This window comes from Sphaerodactylus townsendi, linkage group LG08, assembly GCF_021028975.2.
Source record: "Sphaerodactylus townsendi isolate TG3544 linkage group LG08, MPM_Stown_v2.3, whole genome shotgun sequence".
NCBI classification, from domain to species: Eukaryota; Metazoa; Chordata; class Lepidosauria; order Squamata; family Sphaerodactylidae; genus Sphaerodactylus; species Sphaerodactylus townsendi.
This window is the reverse complement of record NC_059432.1, coordinates 110,122,731-110,146,314: the sequence shown is the minus strand read 5'-3', so window position 1 is coordinate 110,146,314 and position 23,584 is coordinate 110,122,731. Positions and strand designations below refer to the sequence as shown.

The following is a 23,584-nucleotide window of genomic DNA, read 5'->3' as shown; positions in this document are numbered from 1 at the left end:
TCCCAAACAAATATGAAAATTATTCATTTTTACACACTGCCTTTGTCGAAACCATTGTTTTGTGCAGTACTGAACATGGTACTTTGATACGAACAGCATTTATGCCAAAATATAGTTTTACTTCCATACAGATTTTACTTCCAAACAGATGGAGGGAGCAGCGCTAGGTAGCAGGGGGAGAATTATACAACAAAGAAGGTCCAGCATGCTTTATTCTGTGGTGGAGGAATATACAACCCTGCTATCAGATACCAACATATAGATAAACAAAAGAGGCTATGCCCATGCACCTCTGGCCAAGTTGAGACACTGGAGCACACTCTGTTTCATTGTGCAAGATTTGCCAAGATCAGAATGACCCAACCCATCTTTGCTTCACTCCTATACAATCATTTAACTGATGCTCTTAGGATTCCTTTAATCTTAGATAACCTTGATACTTACTTTTGTGAAAGTGTAGCAAAATATCTTTTAAAGATTATAGACGCAACTCTAGATGGATACTAAGCATTAGAGTGCTATCATCATAACAACAACAATGTTGGTCACATCAACTATTTGCTACTGGTATACAGTGCCTACTTCTGCCAGTAACCTGTGGGTTCATGGTCATCCAAAGTCAAATAACCTGTGGATGATTCATAGAGAGATGTCGTAGTTTTGTTATCGATTGCCAGATGGTGTGACAATTGAAGGCTGTGGCAACCTATTGGAGACAGATCAATTGTTCGCCCATTTCCTTGTCCCCTATCCCTTGTTCTGTGTTTGGCGCCACCCCAACAAACTCTGTGTTTTATAGTGGAGTGTTCATACTGTATGTTGTTGTGACGCCTGGGTTCTGTTGGTGGGTCTTTAGTCTGGTCTGTGGCGAGGGAATGGCACTTTTGATGAGTTCATTTGGACTACACTATTGATAAGACTCTGAATGTTTGTTGTTTATTGACTCAATAAAAGTCACTTTTGCGCTCTCGGCCAACTCCTCTAGTTGCCAGACCTGAACTTTGTTTTCAGAAGTGTTTGTTACAATAATCAAAAAGACAACCTTGTCAACCAGAAACAAGCTACACAATAGATGTGACACAGTGCATAAAATGGCATGTGTGAGGGAGAGGAAACACTCAAGTAGCATTTTAAAACATGGATTTATTGTAGTAGCGAATGGCAGCCGCCGAATTATTTACTTAACGGGTCACTCACCTCTTCCAGCCTTTGCCCCAAAGTCTCTTGGATCTGAATGCTTTTCCTGCACAAAAGTAAACACAAGCCACAGGAGTTACACAATACGCTGACATTTGTTTAGTGCGCAAGCCCAACAGCCAAAGTAAATCAACACAATAAATAATCCCCGCAGACACAAACAACAAAATAAGCCTGACATCTTCATAATTCCAATTTTACCACAGAGCTGAAACCGTAAGCATTTCATAACAACGATAATAAAAACAATTATAACAACAACAGCAAAAGAACAGTAATAATTATAACAACTAGTACTACAAATGACGTCACTGGGGGTTTCAGATGGGGCATTTCTAGGCTGGGCAATCAATTCCACGGGTTGGGGCAGGTTGTTTTTTATCTGTAACTCGCGTCAGTTGAAACGTGGGCACTGCTCATCAATAAAATATCTCCGGGTCAGTTCCCTGAAATCTGAAAACAGTTTTTGCTTCTTTGCTAGCACTTTAGAGATCAACAAAGGGAGTTTAGACTCTCAGAAGGTCATACCCCCAAAATCGTATTGGCCTCAAAGGCAGTGGTGGGATCCAAAAATTTTAGTACCAGATTCCCATGGTGGTGGGATTCAAACTGTGGCGTAGTGCCAATGAGGCTGGGCGGGGCATGACGGGGGCGTGGCTGGGCATTCCAGGAGTGCGGCATTGCTGGGCGGGGCTGTGGCAAGGACGCAGCCGCTGCGCGGGAAACAAATGCATGCAGGCGCAGGCTGCCACACACGCCGGTGCACCTCCTGCTAGACTGCTTCAAGTTCTGCGCGCTACTGCTGAGAGGAGGGGTGTAACTAAGGCAAAAATCAGGTGGCAAAATCACCAATTAGTAACCCGCTCTCGGCACACACATATAATGAGTAACCTACTCTTGGGAACCTGTGAGAACCTGCTGGATCCCACCTCTGCTCAAAGGTGCTACGGGTCTCAAATATGGCCCTTCAAACAAGACCAACACCAAGTTGCACATTCTTGAATCCAAGCACCTCTCTAAAACCCAGACGGGCGCCCCTTACCTGTCTATTTGGGTTGCTACAATCAAGGTGAAACGGCCTTCCGTATCGGGCAGGTACGTCGATGGAACGATGGCGTAGTTCCCCGAAGCGAGCCGGCACACCTGGCCGACTTCCTGAGAGTAGGAGTGAGGGACGCAGTTCACCACCGGCTCCGACTGCAGGCAAGATGACAGTGGCATTTTCATGTTGTTGTTATCGCTGGGGACCTGAAAGGAAGGAGAGATGGCTGAGTAGGTTTCCTCATAGTTTTCAGATATGGTCCGCTTTGAGAAAAAAAAAACGACAATGCAGGAAATTCACAAGTCTCAATCCCCCAGTTGCCCCGGGAGTGAGCCAGTGCGGGGAGTGAGCCAGTGCGGGTGGGCGGGGACGTGGTTGGGTGTTCTGGGGTGAGGAGGACGGGGGCGTGGCAGAGGCGCAGGGCACACACGTGCCCAGGCTGCAGGCCCCGCCCGCGCTCCACCCCTGCTCTCCCCGTTTCCTCCAGTGACCCCTGCTTGATGCCCAGAGAAAGGCAAAGAACTTCCAGGATCCCTGGTCAATTTGGCCTGGAGGAAACTTCAGCTCAGACTCAAGAGGACCAGAAACACTGCATGCTATGCAATTTCCTCTTTGGCAATCCTCAGCCCAAATTTTACCTGGAAGATATGAAACCCAATCGGGCGGCACTTGTTGTCCGGGCAGTGTTGACGGAGAGAGACTTTCACGCTGCTCTGTCCCGTGACGGAGAGGGGAAAGGCGGGGTTGGTGTGGAATGAAGGGAAGTTCCGGCTGCCCCCAGCGTTTTGCCCTTTCCTCCAACACCCTTCCATCACAGCTGTCTCCCATTCGCCTCCTGGGAGCTCTTCGCGGGCAACATTGTCAGGGGATAACTGTTTGATCTCACTGCGGATCGAAAAAGGGACACGGATAAGAACATAAGAACAAGCCAGCTGGATCAGACCAGAGTCCACCTAGTCTAGCACTCTGCTACTCGCAGTGGCCCACCAGGTGCCTTTGGGAGCTCACATGCAGGAGGTGAAAGCAATGGCTTTCTGCGGCTGTTGCTCCCGATCACCTGGTCTGTTAAGGCATTTGCAATCTCAGATCAAAGAGGACCAAGATTGGTAGCCAGAGATCGACTTCTCCTCCATAAATCTATCCAAGCCCCTTTTAAAGCTATCCAGGTTAGTGGCCGTCACCACCTCCTGTGGCAGCATATTCCAAACACCAATCACACGTTACGTGAAGAAGTGTTTCCTTTTATTAGTCCTAATTCTTCCCCTCACCATTTTCAATGGATGCCCCCTGGTTCTAGTATTGTGGGAAAGAGAGAAAAAATCCTCTCTGTCCACATTTTCTACACCAGGCATAATTGTATAGACTTCAATCATATCCCCCCTCAGCCGTCTCCTCTCCAAACTAAAGAGCCCCAAACGCTGCAGCCTCTCCTCATAGGGAAGGTGTTCCAGTCCCTCAATCATCCTTGTTGCCCTTCTCTGCACTTTTTCTATCTCTTTGATATCCTTTTTGAGATGTGGCAACCAGAACTGAACACAGCACTCCAAGTGCGGTCGCACCACTGCTTTATAAGGCCCAAGGGATAGGACCCAAGGGAGAAGCGGGGGGCAAAGGAAGCAAAGTCCTGGAAAGGATATAGCTCCAAAATACCTTCTTTATACATACAGCTAAAGTCCAGTAGCATCTTAGAACCCAAGAGGATTTTTCGAGCTATAAAGTTTCAAGAGTCAAAGTTCAATTGAGTTATCTGACAAAGGGAGCGTTCTCTCTCAAAAGCTTACACCCCGAAAATCTTTTCTTAATTTTTTAAAAATTATTTTCTCATTTATATAAAGTATTAGATACACAAAACGGGGGGGGGGGGGGGGGTTGCAGAATTTCCCATTAAAAGGCTCTTAAGAAACAGGTCTGGCCATGACCCTTCGGCATATAAGATCCTGGAGAGACCACCGGTCAGAGTAGACAGTGCTGAGCTAACAGCCTGACACAGGCAGCAATATGTGGAAATCCCCCCAGTTTCTGGATCGAGACCCTCAGTGATCCTGAGTCTGAACCAACAGTAGTAGGTAACTGTGCGGAAGTTCCCTACCTCTGTGCCCAAGTAAGCCACCCGCAGGAGCTCCCCCTGCTGGCGGCTGCCCAATTTGCATGGCACCAATACAGTCATAGAATCATAGAGTTGGAAGAGACCACAAGAACCATCAAGTCCAACCTCCTGCAATGCAGGACACACAATCAAAGCACTCCCGACATATGCTGATCCATACTGTGTTTTAAATCCTCCAGAGGAGACTCCACCGCACTCCGAGGAAGTGAATTCCACTGTCGAACAGCCCTGACGGTCAGGAAGTTCTTCCTAATGTTTAAGTGGAATCTCTTTTCCTGCCCCTTGAATCCATTACTCCGTGTTCTAGTCTCTGAGGCAGCAGGAAACAAGCTTGCTCCCTCTATAACATCACATCCCTTCAAATATTTAAACATAGTTATCATGTGCCCCCCGCCCCCCCCCCCTTAACCTTCGCTTCTCCAGACTACAGGGAACATCGTTCCCAGCACCTCTCCGTTGAAGCAGAATGCACGGGGACTGTATGGGGAATAAACCCTCCTCTCTCTAGCAGAGAAGAAAGCAAAAGAGCTGTTTTAAAGGACTTTGGGAAGAAAAGGGTAGCCACGCCAGATTGCCCAAGTACTTTCAAACTGCCGTTGTGTCATCTCCCATTGGCTCCCAGTGGAGTTCCAGATCATCCACAAGGTATGGGTATTTACCTTCAAGGCTTTGCACGGCCTGGGGCCCTCGTACCTTCGGGACCGCCTTACCCCATATGTCCTTACACGGCCTCTGCGTTTAGCAGAGGCCAATTTACTGGTGGTCCCCGGCCCCTCAATGATACGGCTGGCCTCCACCCGGGCCAGGGCCTTTACGGCCCTGGGTTCGCCCTGGTGGGAACACTCTTCCGCCAACTGTCCGGCCCCTGCGGGATCTTCTTGGAGAGTTCCGCAGGGCCTGTAAGACCGAGTTGTTCCACCGGGCCTTCGGGGAGGCCAGCCACTGATGGTGTGCGCCCTTCCTGTCCCTCCCTTTAACATTCTGGGAGTTTGTGACATCTATACCGTCCCCCTCTCCGGGAGGGGTTTTTACTGATAGTTTTAACGCTGGACGCCAAGCGATTCATACGGAACGCTGTAATTTTATATTTTAATGATGTCAATTATATTAATGTTATTGTTATATTGTTTTGTAATACTTGTTGTTCACCACTAGAGTCTTAGTAGTGGTGGTCTTTTACACTGAAGTTGTGGATTTGCTCATATTTCATCAGCCCTGCCAGTACGGCTGTAATTGGCAGGGGCTGATGGGAATTGTAGTCCATAACATCTGGAGTGCCAAAGGTTCGCCACCACGGCCTTAGGGGATGGGGTGGTTTATAAATACAATAATAAATAAATAAATAAACAAACAAACAAATAAATAAATAAATAAATACTCCCCTTCCCCCGCCCTTCCCATAGCTCCATCATCCAAACCACGGTGCAAAAGAGAGATTCCAAGAAACAGAGCTAAACGAATGCTGCCAGACATAGGATTCTCCACCCACTACTCTTTTCCTCCTCTTTGGATGCACCTCAAGGAGATTCTCCCGCTGGAGAAGACTCGGAGCAGGAAGTTCCCCTCGGCATCGTTCAGGAAAGTGCTGGGAATGACCAGGTAATAGCCCGGGGACAGGTCGCAATGGAGGTGAACTTCCCGGTTGTACGAATGGCAAACGGTGCCGGAAATTGGGGGCGCGGAGAGGGTCCTCGGCAGGTTGAACTTTTTCTTTTCAATCTGCAGGGTGGGAAAAGACAAACCAGCCAGGATTCGCATGGGACAACAGATCAGATTTTGCAAAAGGGGGGGGGGAGGCAGATCTTCACATTTTCAAAAGGACATGAGATGGGGGGGGGGGGGACAACACTGTTGTGCCTTTTCACATTTGAGGATAACAACAGTAGATTAAAAACTCTGAGGAGTCATTGGGGCACATTTTATTAGTCTGTCCAAAATTTAACGATTTTAGACCAAACCTGTTTTTAGGGGATTCCCTACTGGTCCACCCAAGCTGTTTTAATCTTAAATTGAACCATCTCCTGAATACAGAGAATCCTAAGCAACTGGACACAGTGGCCAAATTCTTGCTCACGATTACGAAATAATTTCCAGGGTTCCTCTTTCTCTCTGAAGTATGCACTTTGTGAAACAGGAGTACCTGTTTTATCTCGTTGAACTGTATTTGGATTACCTAGTTTTTCTTACGTTTTTCATGCCTCATAAAGGTCTTTGAACTGAGTAGATTAAGCATATTTATGCCTACATTTCAATATTTCTAAATTCAAATCTTCAGTCTTGGGGTGGGGTGGGGTGCATGTGTGTGTAAAGTGCCACTCTGTATATTTTATATCTTTGATATCATTATCACAATGCCTCTTATCACGTCAGTCCCTCTTTCTGGGTCATTCCCTCTATAACATCTTGAGGGGATTCCACCGCTCTCTCTCTGGGGAGGAGGGTTTAGTGACTGGGCGCTAGGAACTGTATTTTGGAAAGCTGTGTTTTTATTGGGGTTTTTAGTTGTTTTAATATTAATAGAACCATAAGTTTGCACTGTAAATTATTGATGTTTTAAATTGTGCTCTACTTATATGATGTTAACCGCCCAGAGCCCTTTTGGAGAGAGCGGTATACAAAACTAATTAACAACAACAACAATATAAACAACCTTGGAAAAAAAGCATCTGAAAGCTTCCAAACTTTGACAGAATATCAGTCCACATGCTGCAGAAAAGTAGCATCTTCTAGGAACAGCACACAATATTCTAATGCAGAAAATACCTCTAATATCCTAGGTCCTTGGGAAGGACTCAGTATTCAGAGATGAATTCCAGACACTTGTGCTGTGTTATGTGTATTATTATTATTATTATTATTATTATTATTATTGTAGATTTCACAGCTGCCAGATCTTTAGCTGGTTGTTGGCCTTCATTACAATTCAAGCCTCACCCAGAGGCTCATAGGAAGTTGTAATGTATCGGCTTAGTATTCGTATGGATCCCAACAGGGCTGCCTTCTGAATTTGACAGATGTTAATTTTGTCAATTTGAAGATGTTTTAAGTGCTGCCCTAGTGTTTTTGGGATGGCGCCCAGTGTGCCGATTATTATTATTATTATTATTATTATTATTATTATTATTATTATTATTATTATTATTATTATTATTATTATTAATCGTTGTTGTTGTTGTTAGTATTACTATTACTATTACTATTACTATTACTAATAATGATAATGACAACGACAACGACAACAACAACAACAACAACAACAACAACAACAACAACAACAACAACAACAACAACAATAATAATAAATGAGGATCAATTGGATCGGCATTGTTAAAAAATGCCACTAAAGGTTTCTGATTTCCGAGAAGGAAGTGAGCCGGTTACCTTCCAGATATGCAGTCCCACCGCGTGATAATTCTTCCCTCGGATTCCGTCAGCCACAAACGGATCGGCTTCCACCAAGCGAGGCCAGTTTCGAATCCGTCCGGCCCAGTCGGTGCTATATTTCCGATGCTTCTGCAGGAGGGCTATGCACACCTCGCTCGGCTCGCACACCCTCAGCCAGAACTTGGGGTTCGTAGGGAAGGTGCTGTTGTTACGGCACCCACCGGCAGACTGTCCCCTCACCCACGAACCGTACAGCTTCTGTGTGTGGTTTAGCACTCTGTCTGTTGAGAGGGGAGGAGAAAATGCACCCATGACATCACTTCCTCTGCTGAGGTGGAACCTAGCTAGACATTACAGATCAGGAGTTCACCAAGGGGACGTAGTGTATCTTTTGGGTCTTCAATGTTTTTGAGCCTATGAGCACCTCTGGGATTCTGACACAGGGACGTGGCCGCAACCCCAAAATGGCGGCCACCAGAGGTGGAGCCAACCTAAACAATTCGGCGAGCGAGGCCACAAGTCACTCTGATTGTAACTCTTCTATATTTCAGGCAGAAGCTGTTTAACAGGATGCCTTTCCAAATGAATATCTACATCTACATCTACATCTACATCTACATCTACATCTACATCTCTCTCTCCATCCATCCATCCATCCATCCATCCATCCATCCATCCATCCATCCATCCATCCATCCATCCATCCATCCATCCATCCATCCATCCATCCATCCATCCATCCATCCATCCATCCATCCATCCATCCATCCATCCATCCATCCATCCATCCATCCATCCATCCATCCATCCATCCATCCATCCATCCATCCATCCATCCATCCATCCATCCATCCATCCATCTTCCATCCATCCATCCATCCATCCATCCATCCATCCATCCATCCATCCATCCATCCATCCATCCATCCATCCATCCATCCATCCATCCATCCATCCATCCATCCATCCATCCATCCATCCATCTATGGCAACCCCGTAGGGTTTTCAAGGCAAGAGGGGTTTGGAGGCAGTTCACCATTGCCTGCCTCCATGTGGGCTGAGAGAGTTCAGCTATTCTCCTGGAGGCAGAGGACATCTTGTAGTGGGTGAATTCACATCTCATTCTCAGGGAGGCAGGAAATAATTTTTTGTCACTTCCTGTCTTGCGGCTTGGAGTCCATTTTACCTCTGTATTTTTCCTGCCTCAGAAGGGAGGTCACATTTCTCATATAGGCTCCGTTACATTGGAATAGTTGAATTCCTTTGTGGTATGTTATCTGTTTGTACTTTGGGTTTAGTGTTGGGCCCTCTCCCCATACTCGCACCCACTCCTACGGCCTTCAGGTCGAGAGAAGGGGAGATCAAGACAGGCCCGACCGTTCAAGATTTTTCCCGCCACTTTTCCCCCCACTCAAAATGGCGGACGGATCTTTTTCTCCGATTAAGGAACAATTCAGCAAAAGTTCAGCTGAGGGAACCAGAGCAGCCACTTCTAGAGATCTTCAGGTGATAGCAATCAGTTCACCTGGAGAAAATAGCTGCTTTGGAAGGTGGGCTCTATGGTGTGAAACCCCACTGAAGTCCATGCCCTCCTCAATCTCCACCCTTGAAATCTTCTGGTATTTCCCCACCTGGAACTGGAAACCCTCTTGCCCCTTTCATCCTCACTAAACAGAAAGCCAGGGTGGGATATTGGTTAAGAGTGACAGACTCTAATCTGGAGAACTGGGTTCGATTCCCCACTCCTCCATGGTGAAGCCTGCCGAGTGACCTTGGGCCGGTCACAGTTCTCTCTGAAGCTGCAAGACAGGAAGCGACAAAAAATTATTTCCTGCCTCCCTGAGAATGAGGTGTGGATTCACCCACTACAAAATGTCCTCTGCCTTCAGGAGAACAGTAGTAATCCAAGGAGATTTCTAGCTACCACCTGGAGGTTAGCAACTCTATCACCACCCTGGCCAACTTGGGGGAAGGATGGAATAAAGACCTAATGAATCTATTGTGGAAAAGGTCCTCTTTGGAAGACTGTCCCATACAGACCTGTATAAAGGCTCTGGAGCTGTCCCTCTTCCGTGATCGGATAGCCGGTTATAATCTCGTCAAATTCGGCAAAAAACTCCTCCTCTTCCACCCAGAATTCTCCTTCCTGGATCTGCGACAGAAGTTCTGCAGCTACCACTGGGTCCAACTGGCTCCAGCCAGGACCACTGAAGACAAAAGACAGAAACAGGAATTTTTTTTTAAAAAAGTTGCTGTTGCTGTTGGCCAGGTGTAATGGTTAAGAGCAGGTGGATTCTAATCTTGAGAACCAGGTTTGATTCCCCACTCCTCCATCTGAGTGGCAGAGGCTTATCTGGTGAACCAGATGTGTTTCCACACTCCTACATTCCTGCTGGGTGATCTTGGGCCAGTCACAGTTCTCTCAGAACTCTCAGTCCCACCTGCCTCACAAGGTGTCTGTTTTGGGGAGAGGAAAGGAAACGAGCTTGTAAGCCACCTTGTGTCTCCTTACAGGAGAGAAAGGTGGGGTATAAATCCACAACTCTTCTTCTTCTACTTCATCTTCAACATGAAAGTCAGAAAACATTGCTAGGCTGCGATTAGCAACGTATCCCCACCATTTAGCAGTGTTTTCTTTACAAGAAGGTTTATAGTTGTGTTTATTTAACAGGGAATCAGAGAGTCCCTAAGAAGTTCTGGATCATGGGCCGCTCCCTGGGGACCAAGGAGTCCTCAGGGGAAAAGCAGGGCCATGGAAGTTCAGGCCATCAGAGGACCAACAGGGAGTGAGCCCAGAGCAGCCAAAAACCCCATAGGGTGAACAGCAGGCTAGCCAGGACTTAGAGCCCGAAGTGCCTGCAGAAGCAGCCTGCTCACCCAGCCCTGCCCCAGGTGAGGTGCCTCAGGTAGGCAGCTCACCTGAGCCCGTTCACCAGCAGAGACGGCGCTGTAGAGAGCAGCTGCAAGCGAAAAGGCAAAGCGTGCAATTGCTGGCTAAGAAAAGGCACCTCCTTCAGTGGGGGGAGTTGGATTCCTCACAGGATGAATACTAAACACCTGGGAGGACCTGTAACAGGGGGGTTTGCAGAATGCATCACCCTGGATGCAACTAAGCGACTCGACTGCTGCACTGCATCCTCTCGCCATGCTGAGTTCTGGGAATTTTGACCCCTGGAAAGGACCGCTTTGGACTCTGAACTCGAAAGTGATGGACTCTGGCTTGGTGTACTGGCCCGAACTCTTGATGTGGCTTTTTTCGTTGTGGATTGTTGTCACTCGTCTCTGCTGCCGGTTTTCTCCAGGAACGGCTCCGTGCTGTAACCTGGAACCTTGGCCGGCAGCCTAAGTCGGGACATTCTCCCCATGCACTGGGTTCCGATTCTACCACAGACTACTCAGGACCCTGGAACTGGTCCTGGCACAGCCAGACGAGGATCCTCGTCAACAGACGGCCAGCCCACGTCCTTACAAAGAGCCCTACCAGATGTGGGTCACTCACCCCTCCCTCCAGGGCCCCTTCCAGCAGCCCCAGGCTGCGAACTGGGTGAAAGCAAGATGATGTCCTTCTGGATACTTTGGAGAGATCTCGCATTGTGTTCACACGATGAAGGCGGAACTCAGTTCATTTCTCGCTCCTGCCGGGAAAAGGGGAAAAGAAAAGCGCTGAAACGTGGGGAATGGCTCCGTGGCTTCCGAGGCTTTCTGACTGCTTTGTGAGCTAGGAAAAATCCTTTGAAAACAAGCTTTCAAAATTGTGTGTAACGCATATGACAGAGGAACAAAATAGCGTTGGGAAAGTTATAGAATATTGAGGACGAGGATTAGAGGTAATGGGCCGAGGCTTATGTATATTTTATTCACCTGGTCTCAGTTATTTGTTGAAGTTTCATTTTTGAGATATATAATCCATATCTTCAATATTTACTATTTTTGTTCAGTAAATATTGAAGATGTGGATTATATATCCCAAAAATGAACTTTTATTGTTGAAAAAACTGGATGTACAATCATTGGATTCAGTAACTGGACAATTATAAAATATACATAAATACATTTATTGCATATATATTGATCCTCCGTCCTCAGTGTGTGATGCGCTCTAGGAAAAATCCTTGCCATGCCTGCCTGCCACCCCCACGTCAAAATTATACTTAGAGGAAAGTAGAACATTTCAGAGTATGGCCATGCTGGTCTGCCATGGAAGAGCTGGATTCGAGTCCAGTAGCATCTTTGAACTCAGTAAGATTTTTGGGGTATAAGCTTTCGAGATTCAAAGCTCTCTTTGTCAGATATAAGAAGGAATGAAGATCCCTGATCCCTTATATCCCAGTTAGAAGATGGGAGGGGAGTTGTCAGGATGTCTTCCCTCCTGCCATCAAAGGGCAAGGGATAGGTAGGGGGCCTCACACCTGGCTGAGGGGATGAGGTATGTTAATGGGCCTGATATACTAATGAACCTTTATCCTTTGCTTTTGTTTTCCGCTTTCCTTGATGCTTGCAAATGTAAACGAGTAGGAGCGACTCTGGCACCTTTCCAGCGGGAGGGGGTAGCAGATAGCTGAGAACTATCACTGCACTGGCATTGGGATGCTCAACTCCCAAACATCTTTCTTCCGCTGTATTATTCTCACATTCCATGGGAAACCGGGAGGGAGGATTTATGGCTTTAAAAAGGGCTTGGACAGATTTATGGAGAAGTCAATCTATGGCTACCAATCTTGATCCTCTTTGATCTGAGATTGCAGATGCCTTAGCAGACCAGGTGCTCAGGAGCAGCAGCAGCAGAAGGCCATTGCTTTCACCTCCTGCATGTGAGCTCCCAAAGGCACCTGGTGGGCCACTGCGAGTAGCAGAGTGCTGGACTAGATGGACTCTGGTCTGAACCAGCTGGCTTGTTCTTATGTTCTTATGTTCTTATGGCGGGAACTCCAAGGGGATAAAGTCAACTGTATTTATCTGGCAGAACTGGCTTTCTGATAGCCAGGTACTTGCTGTTATCAATAAAGACTTCTGATCCATCATCCAGAGTCCACTTATTGACTTCAGTGGCAAGACCGGACAGGTGTTGCCAAGAAGGGAGTCAGAATGCAGGGAGATATGCAATAACTGATTTTATTTTGCACTGTATCTCTGCATCCTGGTTTCCTTCTTTTCATCACCTCTCCCACCTTCTGACTGGGATGGAAGGGCTCAGAGATCTCTGTTCCTACTTGCATTGTACGAAGGCAGATTTGACTCTCAAAAGCTTACAACGCAAGGATCTTATCCATCTCTAAGGCGCTGCAGGATTCGAATCTAGCTCTTCCTGCCGGAAGTCAAATCACCTGGCTGAAGTGTTTTGAAAACATCTCCAGTTGCTGTGGGACCGATTGACATTTCTCACGCTTCTCTGCTTCCCTGAATTTTCTCCTCAGTGCCTTTTTCTGAGCTCACTCCATTCTTCCTCCCCTGTTTATTTGCAATATTTCTGTGTCCTTTTTTTTTTTATAGAGGAGGCAATCTTCAAAGTCTATAAAATTATGCATGGGGTAGAAAATGTTGACAGAGAGAAATTGTTCTCTCTTTCTTACAATACTAGAACCAGGGGGCATAAATTGAAAATGCTGGGGGGAAGAATTAGGACTAATAAAAGGAAACACTTCTTTACGCAACGTGTGATTGGTGTTTGGAATATGCTGCTGCAGGAGGTGGTGATGGCCACTCACCTGGATCGCTTTAAAAGGGGCTTGGACAGATTTATGGAGAAGTCGATCTATGGCTACCAATCTTGATCCTCCTTGATCTCAGATTGCAAATGCCTTAGCAGACCAGGTGCTCAGGAGCAGCAGCAGCAGAAGGCCATTGCTTTCACATCCTGCACGTGAGCTCCCAAAGGCACCTGGTGGGCCACTGCCAGTAGCAGAGTGCTGGACTAGTTGGACTCTGGTCTAATCCAGCAGGTTCTTTCTTGTGTTCTTATGTTCTTATGTTCAAAGCATTGAGTACATGAGGGGTACAGAATGCAGCATGCGGACAAACTGGCTGTGCAGAATAATTCCCTTACCCTGCCGGGAACTGAAGACAGAACAGCTCATGAAACACTTTTCCTTCAAGTTCATCAGCCTCCTGAAGACCGCTTTCTCCAGGACTTTGCTTGCCCTCTCTCTTTCGGTGCCCCGCCCAGGGTCTTTGAGGGCCCATCGCTCCGCCAGGCCTCCCGTCAGATCCACCAGAGCATCAGCCACCTGGCCAGCCCACAGCTGCTCATACGACCCGTGCACCCTAAAAAATTGGAAGATTGAAACCTCAGGATTCCCAAACACGACTTCAAAGAGAGCAGCAGTGGCGTAGTGGCTAAGAGCAGTGGCTAAGAGCAGGTGCACTCTGATCTGGAGGAACTGGGTTTGATTCCCCGCTCTGCCGCCTGAGCTGTGGAGGCTTATCTGGGGAATTCAGATTAGCCCGTACACTCCCACACACGCCAGCTGGGTGACCTTGGGCTAGTCACAGCTTCTTGAAGCTCTCTCAGCCCCACCCACCTCACAGGGTGTTTGTTGTGAGGGGGGAAGGGCAAGGAGATTGACAGCCCCTTTGAGTCTCCTTCAGGAGAGAAAGGGGGGGATATAAATCCAAACTCTTCTTCTTCTACCTCACAGGGTGTTTGTTGTGAGGGGGGAAGGGCAAGGAGATTGTCAGCCCCTCTGAGTCTCCTGCAGGAGAGAAAGGGGGGATATAAATCCAAACTCTTCTTGTTCTGCTACGTGACCGGGTGTTTGTTGTGAGGGGGGAAGGGCAAGGAGATTGTCAGCCCCTTTGAGTCTCCTGCAGGAGAGAAAGGGGGGATATAAATCCAAACTCTTCTTCATCTACCTCACAGGGTGTTTATTGTGAGGGGGAAGGGCAAGGAGATTGTCAGCCCCTTTGAGTTTCCTATTAGGAGAGAAAGGGGGGGGGGGATATAAATCCAAACTCCTCCTCCTCTTCTCCTTGAAAGGAAAGAAGGTGCATGCCCTAACCAGGGCTGACATGCTCAGGAGAAAGAATGAATCACCTCTTGCATGTTTACCAAAAATGGAAGAGGGGGAGGACAAGATGGCGGGGCGGGGGGGGGGGGAATATTGCTGCCTCAACCATACACCTGGTCAAACAGCTCTGTCTTTCAGGCCCTGCAGAACTGCATCAGATGCTGCAGGGCCCGGGTCTCACTGAGTACAGCGTTCCACCAGGTTGGGGCCAAGGTTGAAAACCCCCTGGCCCTGGTTGAGACAAGTCAGATATCTTTCAGGCCGGGAACTTTCCGACCTGGATTTGTCAGTCGTAGAAGAAGAAGAAGAAGAAGAAGAAGAAGAAGAAGAAGAAGAAGAAGAAGAAGAGGAGGAGGAGGAGGAGGAGGAGGAGGAGGAGGAGGAGGAGGAGGAGGGAGGAGTTTGGATTTATATCCCCTCCCTGCAGGAGACTCAAAGGCTGTCAATCTCCTTGCCCTTCCCCCCTCACAACAAACACCCTGTGAGGTGGGTGGGGCTGAGAGAGCTCCAAGAAGCTGTGACTAGCCCAAGGTCACCCAGCTGGTGTGTATGGGAGTGCACAGGCTAATCTGAATTCCCCAGAGAAGCCTCCACAGCTCAGGCGGCAGAGCTGGGAATCAAACCCAGTTCCTCCAGATTAGATACACGAGCTCTTAAACTCCTATGCCACTGCTGCTCCTAGTAGGCAGGCAGTTCACGTACTTGGCGTAGGCCTTTTCCAGCAAGGGGAGCCAGAACACATCTTCCGTCTGGCATTGCGAGAAGCAAAGTTTGCCCCCCAGGCAAGGGAGACGGTCGTCGATGGTGACTTCCACCCAGTGTCCAAACTGCCAGATCCGACAAGTGAAACAGCCCCGGTATGTCTCATCTCTCCAACTGGGCTGGCCTGGAGGGATCACCTGAAGGAAAAAACAGGAACAAATCAGCACCCATTTGGGAGAAGGAAACCGGCCCCTGTCTCTGTCCAGCAACTCTGGACCAACCTCAAAAGTGCAGAATCGGCAGCATCTTGACAATTAAGTCCTTCCCTTTCCAAACTATCCGCCGCAGGGCTGCAATTGCGCTCACAGCTGCCTGTCCCCACTCAAAAGAAGAAGAGGAGTTTGGATTTCTATCTCTCCTTTCTCTCCTGTAAGGAGACTCAAAGGGGCTTACAATCTCCTTTCCCTCCACCCCCCCCCCCCACAACGGAAACCCTGTGAGGTGGGTGGGGCTGAGAGAGCTCCAAAGAACTGTGACTAGCCCAAGGTTGGCATGTGTTGGAGTGCACAAGCTAACCTGGCTCACCAGATAAGCCTCCACAGCTCAAGTGGTAGAGTGGGGAATCAAACCCGGTTCTCCAGATTAGAGTGCACCTGCTCTTAATCACTACACCACGCTGGCAAGATATTAGAAGAAGAAGAAGAAGAAGAGAAGAGTTTGGATTTATATCCTCCCTTTCTCTCCTGCAGGAGACTCAAAGGGGCTTACAATCTGCTTGCCCTTCCCCCCTCACAACAAACACCCTGTGAGGTAGGTGGGGCTGAGAGAGCTCCGAGAAGCTGTGACTAGCCCAAGGTCACCCAGCTGGCATGTGTGGGAGTGCCCAGGCTAATCTGAATTCCCCAGAGAAGCCTCCACAACTCAGGCAGCAGAGCTGGGAATCAAACCCGGTTCCTCCAGATTAGATACACGAGCTCTTAACCTCCTACGCCACTGCTGCTCCTTTAAAGGCAATTACCCTTTAAAGGCAATATTGATATTGCTTATATCGGTATCTCAATATTGTCGAGGCTGCTTTTTGTTGCTTTTGCTTTAGGGAAAAGCTGGCCGAGGATCCCTGGGCAGGGAGGGTCTTACCCCCACTTCTCTCAGGGATCCACAGTGGGCATTTCCCTAAAAAGTGCAAAAGCATCGAAAAGCAGTTACAATAATATTGATATAAACATCACCAATATTATTATTATTAAAGGGCTTTAAAGAAGCAAAAGAGGCAATCTTCGTTGCCTTTGGACTGCAGCAACCTGGAAGGAGCAAAATCCCACAGTGAGTGGGAAACCTCGTGGTTTCCACGTTCTCACAAACTACAGGGCGCTCATTATCTCCAGCGATGCTGCTTTAACCCAGTGGTGACGAACCTATGGCACGGGTGCCAGAGGTGGCACTCAGAGCCCTCTCTGTGGGCATGTGTGCACAGAGTTCATCATGTGATAATAGTGCAATTATTTCAGGGAGATTATTAGCACTGAACCCAAGACCTAGTTTTGGGGAAGCAGTGTAGGTAACCCTGTTAAGCGCTGTTAAACCCTACTGATTTTCATGGGAAGAACGTAAAAGCGTGATCCTTACCTGGGAGCAAGCTCGGTTGCTGGCAATGGGGCTTGCTTCCGAGTAAACCCTCCTAGGGTCGTGATTCGCCTGTTTGAAGCGTTGCAGTCGCTTCAAAGCAAAGCCACCGACTACCACCAAGCTTACTCCTGAGTAACGCACGCCTCGGAGCCAACCGTTTTTTCCATACTAAAACCTCAGTATTCAGGTTAAATGGCCGTGTTGGCACTTTGCGATAAATAAGTGGGTTTTGGGTTGTAGTTTGGGCACTTGGTCTCGAAAAGGTTCGCCACCACTGCTTTAACGTATAATCAGCCCTTCTGAGCTCCCAAGATCTATCAGAGCATGCCAGCCTGGGGCACCCACTCCAGCAAAACACGGTCTTCCAGCTTTTTTTGCTCCTTAGTCCACACTATAAACCTGCCCCGGTCTCATCCTCCCAACCAGACATTTGTTTTTAAGATTATTATTTACCGTATTTTAAAAACCAGCTAATTTTGCACTAGGGGCTGTATTATAATCTTAAATGTAAGTACGATTCAATACCGTAGCGTAGGATAATTGTAAGCTATGCATACTGTTAAACTTTTGTGTGTGTGTAGTTCTTATGTAATACTAAATATGTAGTTCTTATGTAATACTTATGTAATACTAAACCTCCCGGGGGGTTAATGCCGGACATCACCTACTTATTTAATTTATTTATTGTTTTAATTTATATGATGTATTTAATTTAATTTATATGATGTATTTATTGTATTGTATTATTATGTTTATTGCTTTAATTTATATGATGTATTTAAGTGTTTAATTGTTTCGTAAACCGCCCTGAGCCCTTCGGGGGTAGGGCGGTCTATTAAATTGAAATAATAATAATAATAATAATAATAATAATAATAATAATAATAATAATAGTAATAGTAATAGTAATAGTAATAGTAATAATAGTAATAATAGTAATAATCAGGCCCGCTGCAAACCTCACAGACTAACCACCCATAGGAAGAAATGGCACCGGTTCTGACAAGAAGATGGGGTGCTTAGTTGTAAGACGAAACAGGGCCTGCTTATGCCCAGTACCTTGGCTAAGAGGTATTTACTCTTCTGCAGAGCCGCACAAGCGCACAGGAACCAGCAGTCTCCCAGCATGCCTTGCTTGACTTGCCATTCATACTGATTGTCTGAAAACAGGCGAGGATTTGAACAAATCTCCTGGTTGGGGTGGGGGAGAGAAAGGAAGCAAAATTAAGACGGAAACACGGTGTCGAGAAGTGTACTTTTTATAAACCTATATATTTTACTTAGCTTAAGAGTTGCCATTTTGTTAGAATGTAAAATTGATCTCTCTCTGTTTCATTTTATTAGATGCAGCTGCTAGAGCCAGGCGCCTATCTCTTCAAAGCCGTGACAACCCTTATGAGATAATTGGGTTACATTCCTAGGTTGCTTTGTAATGGATGACACCTGTAGTTGATAAGACAACTTTCCTCCACTTGTGCTAATTAGTAAAGATGCTTTCATTGGTCGTATGTCACATGTTATCTATCTCAGCCCTTGATGTTTTGATATGTTTTACAGGAGACATCTTTCTTTAACAAATTTTTGCCTGATTATTAGCTGTGAAGCTATCTGAATATTTTATGCCTTTTTCTAGGCGCTAACCTTTGTTCCTGACTTAAAATGATCTTCTTTCTTGCTTGCCTCTATGTAGCTAAGGCGGTGCTACTATGAATTATGCAGACTGGATAACTTTGGGACTATCTATTTCACTGCTAATGTTAGCAGGTTTTCAAATATTTTTTTCTCCTGCGAATGTAATTACAGATGCTATTTGATTTTTGCCTAATTCTGAATAAACGAAAATAATTTTTATTGAGTGAGTTGTGTGGTTTGTGGTTCAGATAGAACTCACGCATTTCGAGACCCAGAGAAGGCACCTTTGGGCCTTGACACACGGCTTTGAAGAAAAACAAATGAACTGGGTTTCCAAACAAGACTGCTTACGTTCACTGATGCACAGAATGGCGAAGTTTAGGATTGTGTGTGTATGTTAGGTGTCTTCAAGTAGCTTCTGACATATAGCGACCCTGTGAATTAGACCTCTGAAACATCCTATCTTTAACAGGCTTGCTCTGGTCTTGCAAACGGGGGACTGTAGCTCCTTTTACAGAATCAATCTATCTCATTTTGGCTCGTCTTCTTTTCCTGCTAACTTCAGCTTTTCCTAGCGTTAATTTTTCCAGTGAGATTTGTCTTCTTATAACAGGGCCATGATAGTCTCAGTTTAGTCATTTTAGCTTCTTGGGAGGGTTCAGGCTTGATTTGACCTAGAACCCACTGAGATTTGTCTACATAAGGATTACACGTTATGAAATCGAAACCAGCTAATAAGGAAATACCAACAATTGTCAAAAGAGAAGACGGACCGCCAAATCATAAGAATATTACAAGCAGAGAGAAGAGGAATTGCTGTCTTCCCCTCAAACATGATATTTTAAACACCGGTCCTATACCAACTACACTGGCTGCCAATCGAGTACCGGGTCATGTTTAAAGTTTTGGTATTGACCTTTAAAGCCATTCGCGGCCTTGGCCCTGCTTATCTGAGGGACCGTCTCTCCCTATATCGCCCTTCTAGGCCCCTCCGCTCATCGGAGGTGGACCTACTGGTGATCCCTGGCCCCAAGGCGATCCGGCTAGCCTCTACAAGGGCCAGGGCTTTTACGGCTCTGGCCCCTACCTGGTGGAACAGGCTTCCAGGTGAGATCAGGGCTCTGCGGGACTTACAGAGTTTCCGCAGGGCCTGTAAAATGGACCTGTTTCGCCAGGCATTTGGCCAGCCGGGATGAGTTTCAACTTCGCCATAAAAAGAACATCTGGCCTCCGTGGGTACACAAGGGGGAAGGGAGGCCAGGGGCGTAACGAGGCAGCCCTGGGCAAACTGTAGCCATGGGCAAAACCTGAGTTGGATGCCCCCCCCCCTCCATGGGCGGCCACTCCACCACGACCAAATTTTTTTTTTGCACCAGGACATTGGTGCCTGCAGGGGGTGCATTTTTAGACATATCAGCAGAAAAATTTCAGCATATCATCGGGAGACTGTTCTTATGCTCCTCCCCAAGTTTGGTGAGGTTTGGTTCAGGGAGTCCAAAGTTATGGACTCCCAAAGGGGGTGCCCCTATCCCCCATTGTTTCCAATGGGAGCTAATAGGAGATGGGGGCTACAGTTTTGAGGGTCCATAACTTTGGCCCCCCTGAACCAAACTTCACCAAACCTGGGTATCATTAGGCAGTCTCCGATGAGACTTGAAAAGTTTTGAGACTGTGCCTTCAGAAATCGTGCTCCCTGTACTGCAACCCCATTGACAGCAATACAGAAAACTCAATGCAGAACAAAGATTCTTGGGCAAATGTCTAGGGTGTTCCTGAAGGGGGCGCATTTTGGATGTACCAGCACCAAAATGTCAGGGTATCATCTGGAAACTATCCTAATGCGGGACTTCCCAAAGTTTGGTGAAGCTTGGTTTAGTCCGTCAAAGTTATGGACCTCAAATGGGGTACCCCATCCCACATTCTTGCTAAGGAGATGGGGTTACCCTTTGAGGGTCCATATAACTTTGGACCCCTGAACCAAACCGCATCTCAAACCTTTCGGTTGCCATCACGACAGTCTCCAGATGATACCCTGGAAATTTTGGTGCTGATATCGTCCAAGAATGCACTTCCTGCAAAAACATCCCGAAATTTACCCAAGAATCTTTGTTCTGCATTGAGTTTTCTGCATTGCTGTCAATGGGGGTTGCAGGCTGGGGGGGCACATTTCTGAAGGCACAGTCTCAAACCTTTCAGGGTCTCATCAGGAGACTGCCCTAATGATACCCCCAGGTTTGGTGAAGTTTGGTCTAGGGGCCAAAGTTATGGGACCAAACTGTAGCCCCTATCTCCTATTAGCTCCCATTGGAAACAATGGGGGATAGGGGCACCCCCTTTGGGAGTCCATAACTTTGGACTCCCTGAACCAAACCTCACCAAACTTGGGGGGTTGCATAAGGACAGTCTCCTGATGATACGCTGAAATTTGGTGCTGCTAGCCTAAACACTGCGCCCCCTGCAGGCAAAAAATGGAAAACCACTAAAATACCCAAAAACGAACCCAGCATTTTGATGCCCCCCACAAGGTGATGCCCTGGGCAGCTGCCCACCTTGCCCAATGGGCATTACGCCAGTGAGGGAGGGGTTGAAGCCATCTGCAAGTTTTAGTATTTTATGTATTATTATCTGTTTTAAATTGTTTTTATGATTGATGGACACCGCCCTGAGCCTTTGGGGGAGGGCGGAATATAAATATGATAGATAAATAAATAAATAAAAATCTGTCACAGACAAATAGTCTTAAATGTGTCCCTCTGGAGTCTTTGCTTTTCATTCCTTCGTCTATTGATGGGATAGTTCTGTGTTAGTTTTTCCCTGATCAAATATTGCTGGAAATCAGATATCTGCTGATTTGGCTTGCCCTTCAGATTACTCGCTTATTCTGCCCCAGTGGAAAAAATGCTCTTTACCTGCTGACATTCATGGAAACGTAAATTTTATTTCTGTTGTCAAGAAGTATCGTAAGGTTCAATTATTTCTGTTACCCTGCATTTAATAGTTCTGCCCTCTTTAGTTTTCTTTCGGGCTAAAGCAAAATAAACCAGTGGACGTGATCTGGGTTGTATGTAGTCAAGTGTAAGGTGACCAGCCGTCCCGATTTTCGCGAGCCACTCACACTTTTGCGTAGTGCGTCCCGCGTCCTGCCGGGCTTATGCCATTGTCCCGATTAGGCAATGTGCTCCTGCGGCATGCTGCAGCTGCGACGCAAGATGCGTCGACACTGTTTTGCAGCGGCGCCTTCAGTCAGAAACAGCACCCCAGAAGGCACTGCGGCAGCCGCAGTGCCTTCTGGGGCGCTTCCCTGTTTCCTGACCGGGGAGCGCCGCTGCAAAAGGCAGTGTGCTGCTGTGGGTGCGTGCGCGCGCCCCCCGCTTTTTAATAGGAAAAATCTGGTCACCTTAGTCAAGTGGGGAGTAGAGAAGCCCTCCCCAGCTCCTGTTGTCATGTGATGCTATGTCACTGCCAATTAAAAACATGGAAGTTTCATAGGGTAGTCTCGCAATCACTGGAAACTCTATGGTTTTACCATAGAGTTTCTCATGATTCCTCCAGCTGCCTTACGTCACTTCCCATTTTTTTACCAGAAGTGACAGAGTGCCGTACCCACTGTCGTTTCCACACGCACCCCTCCCGTTGATTGTCAGACATTGCCTATCCATTCTAGTTGCATGTGATCTTTATGTAGTCTGTGGGCACCAGAAAACATTACTTTAACGTGTGACATCAACAAACTTACACCACACAGATCAAACACTAACCTGAGGCCTCAGCCAACAAATCTCTCCTCTGAACTGGGCCAGCGGAGTGGAGTAGTTAAAAAAGAGTGACTCGTCCTTGGCTGGAAAAGACAAGTCTTTATAGAGGTCTCCCTCAAGACCCAGAAGCATTCCGTCCCCCGGCATCATCCGAAGAAACCCGGATCCTTGCAGAGAGCTCAAAGACAGCAGGGCGCGGATTTAAACCTGCCAAGCAAATTAGGAGGAGGGAAAATCACTACGGTGCTCAGAACATTCCTGCAGTTGCTAAAGAACATGCAAGAAAAGACTGAAAGGGAACAGCACAGTCTAAGCAAGTCGACCAAGAACAGAAAAGTCCCTGTGAATAAAACGGATTTCTACCAGGTTTGCAACAACTCTTCTCAAATAATTTGCTGGGGGAACTCACTGCCACATGAGGCAGTTATATTCACTGGCTTCAGTGGCTTAAGGGGAGCATTTAATAAATGCATGGAAGGGGACCACAGTTGGGCAAGAGAGCTAAAAGGAGTGGTTTGGTGCAAGGTACACCAGGGGTTGGGGAGAGCTGTGGTCTCTGGGTCTTGCTCACTGGCTTCCCAGAGGCATCCCAGCTGACCACTGTTGAAAACAGGACAATGAACGGGAGTTTGGAGCTGGGACTGTTGGTCTGACACAGCAGTGTGCTTCGGTTCTTAAGCAGGGAAGTCAAGCTGGAACCTTTCTGCACAAAAGTGTTACTTAAAAACTGTAAGCAGTTAGATAGCGAAGAAGAAGAATTGGGTTTATATTCCCCCCTTTCTCTCCTGTAAGGAGACTCAAAGGAGCTTACAATCTCCTTCCCACCTTCACAACAAACACCCTGTGAGGTAGGTGGGGCTGAGAGAGCTCCAAAGAACTGTGACTAATCCAAGGTCACTCAGCATGAATGTGTTGGAGTGCACAAGCTCAGCTAGTTCACCAGATAAGTCTCCACAGTTCAAGTGGCAGAGCGGGGAATCAAACCCGGTTCTCCAGATTAGAGTGCACCTACACAACGCTGGCTCTAAGCAACCTGCCTTTGCCATGGCCCGGATCCTGAGATGTCCAGGCACAGTAGGAAGACACTGCTCTCCTGCTCTACCGCGATGAAGAATACGCGAATCTCTTCCTCCCC

The 23,584-nt window shown here is 47.1% G+C and overlaps 1 protein-coding gene across 1 annotated transcript in view; it reads right to left on the bottom strand.

Annotated features, from left to right (window-relative positions):
* CAPN10 (calpain 10) overlaps positions 1–23,584 on the bottom strand; it is a 33,296-nt gene that overhangs the window by 3,987 nt on the left and 5,725 nt on the right. The window contains exons 3-13 of the mRNA XM_048506964.1: positions 22,453–22,656; positions 18,122–18,253; positions 15,437–15,633; positions 13,774–13,991; positions 11,230–11,296; positions 9,771–9,937; positions 7,728–8,011; positions 5,863–6,065; positions 2,878–3,124; positions 2,240–2,445; positions 1,198–1,243 (exon numbers count right to left, since the gene is read on the bottom strand). Coding sequence (XP_048362921.1) covers positions 1,198–1,243; positions 2,240–2,445; positions 2,878–3,124; positions 5,863–6,065; positions 7,728–8,011; positions 9,771–9,937; positions 11,230–11,296; positions 13,774–13,991; positions 15,437–15,633; positions 18,122–18,253; positions 22,453–22,599 — 1,914 coding nt within the window. The 5' untranslated portion in view covers positions 22,600–22,656. The remainder of the gene's footprint in view (positions 1–1,197; positions 1,244–2,239; positions 2,446–2,877; positions 3,125–5,862; positions 6,066–7,727; positions 8,012–9,770; positions 9,938–11,229; positions 11,297–13,773; positions 13,992–15,436; positions 15,634–18,121; positions 18,254–22,452; positions 22,657–23,584) is intronic.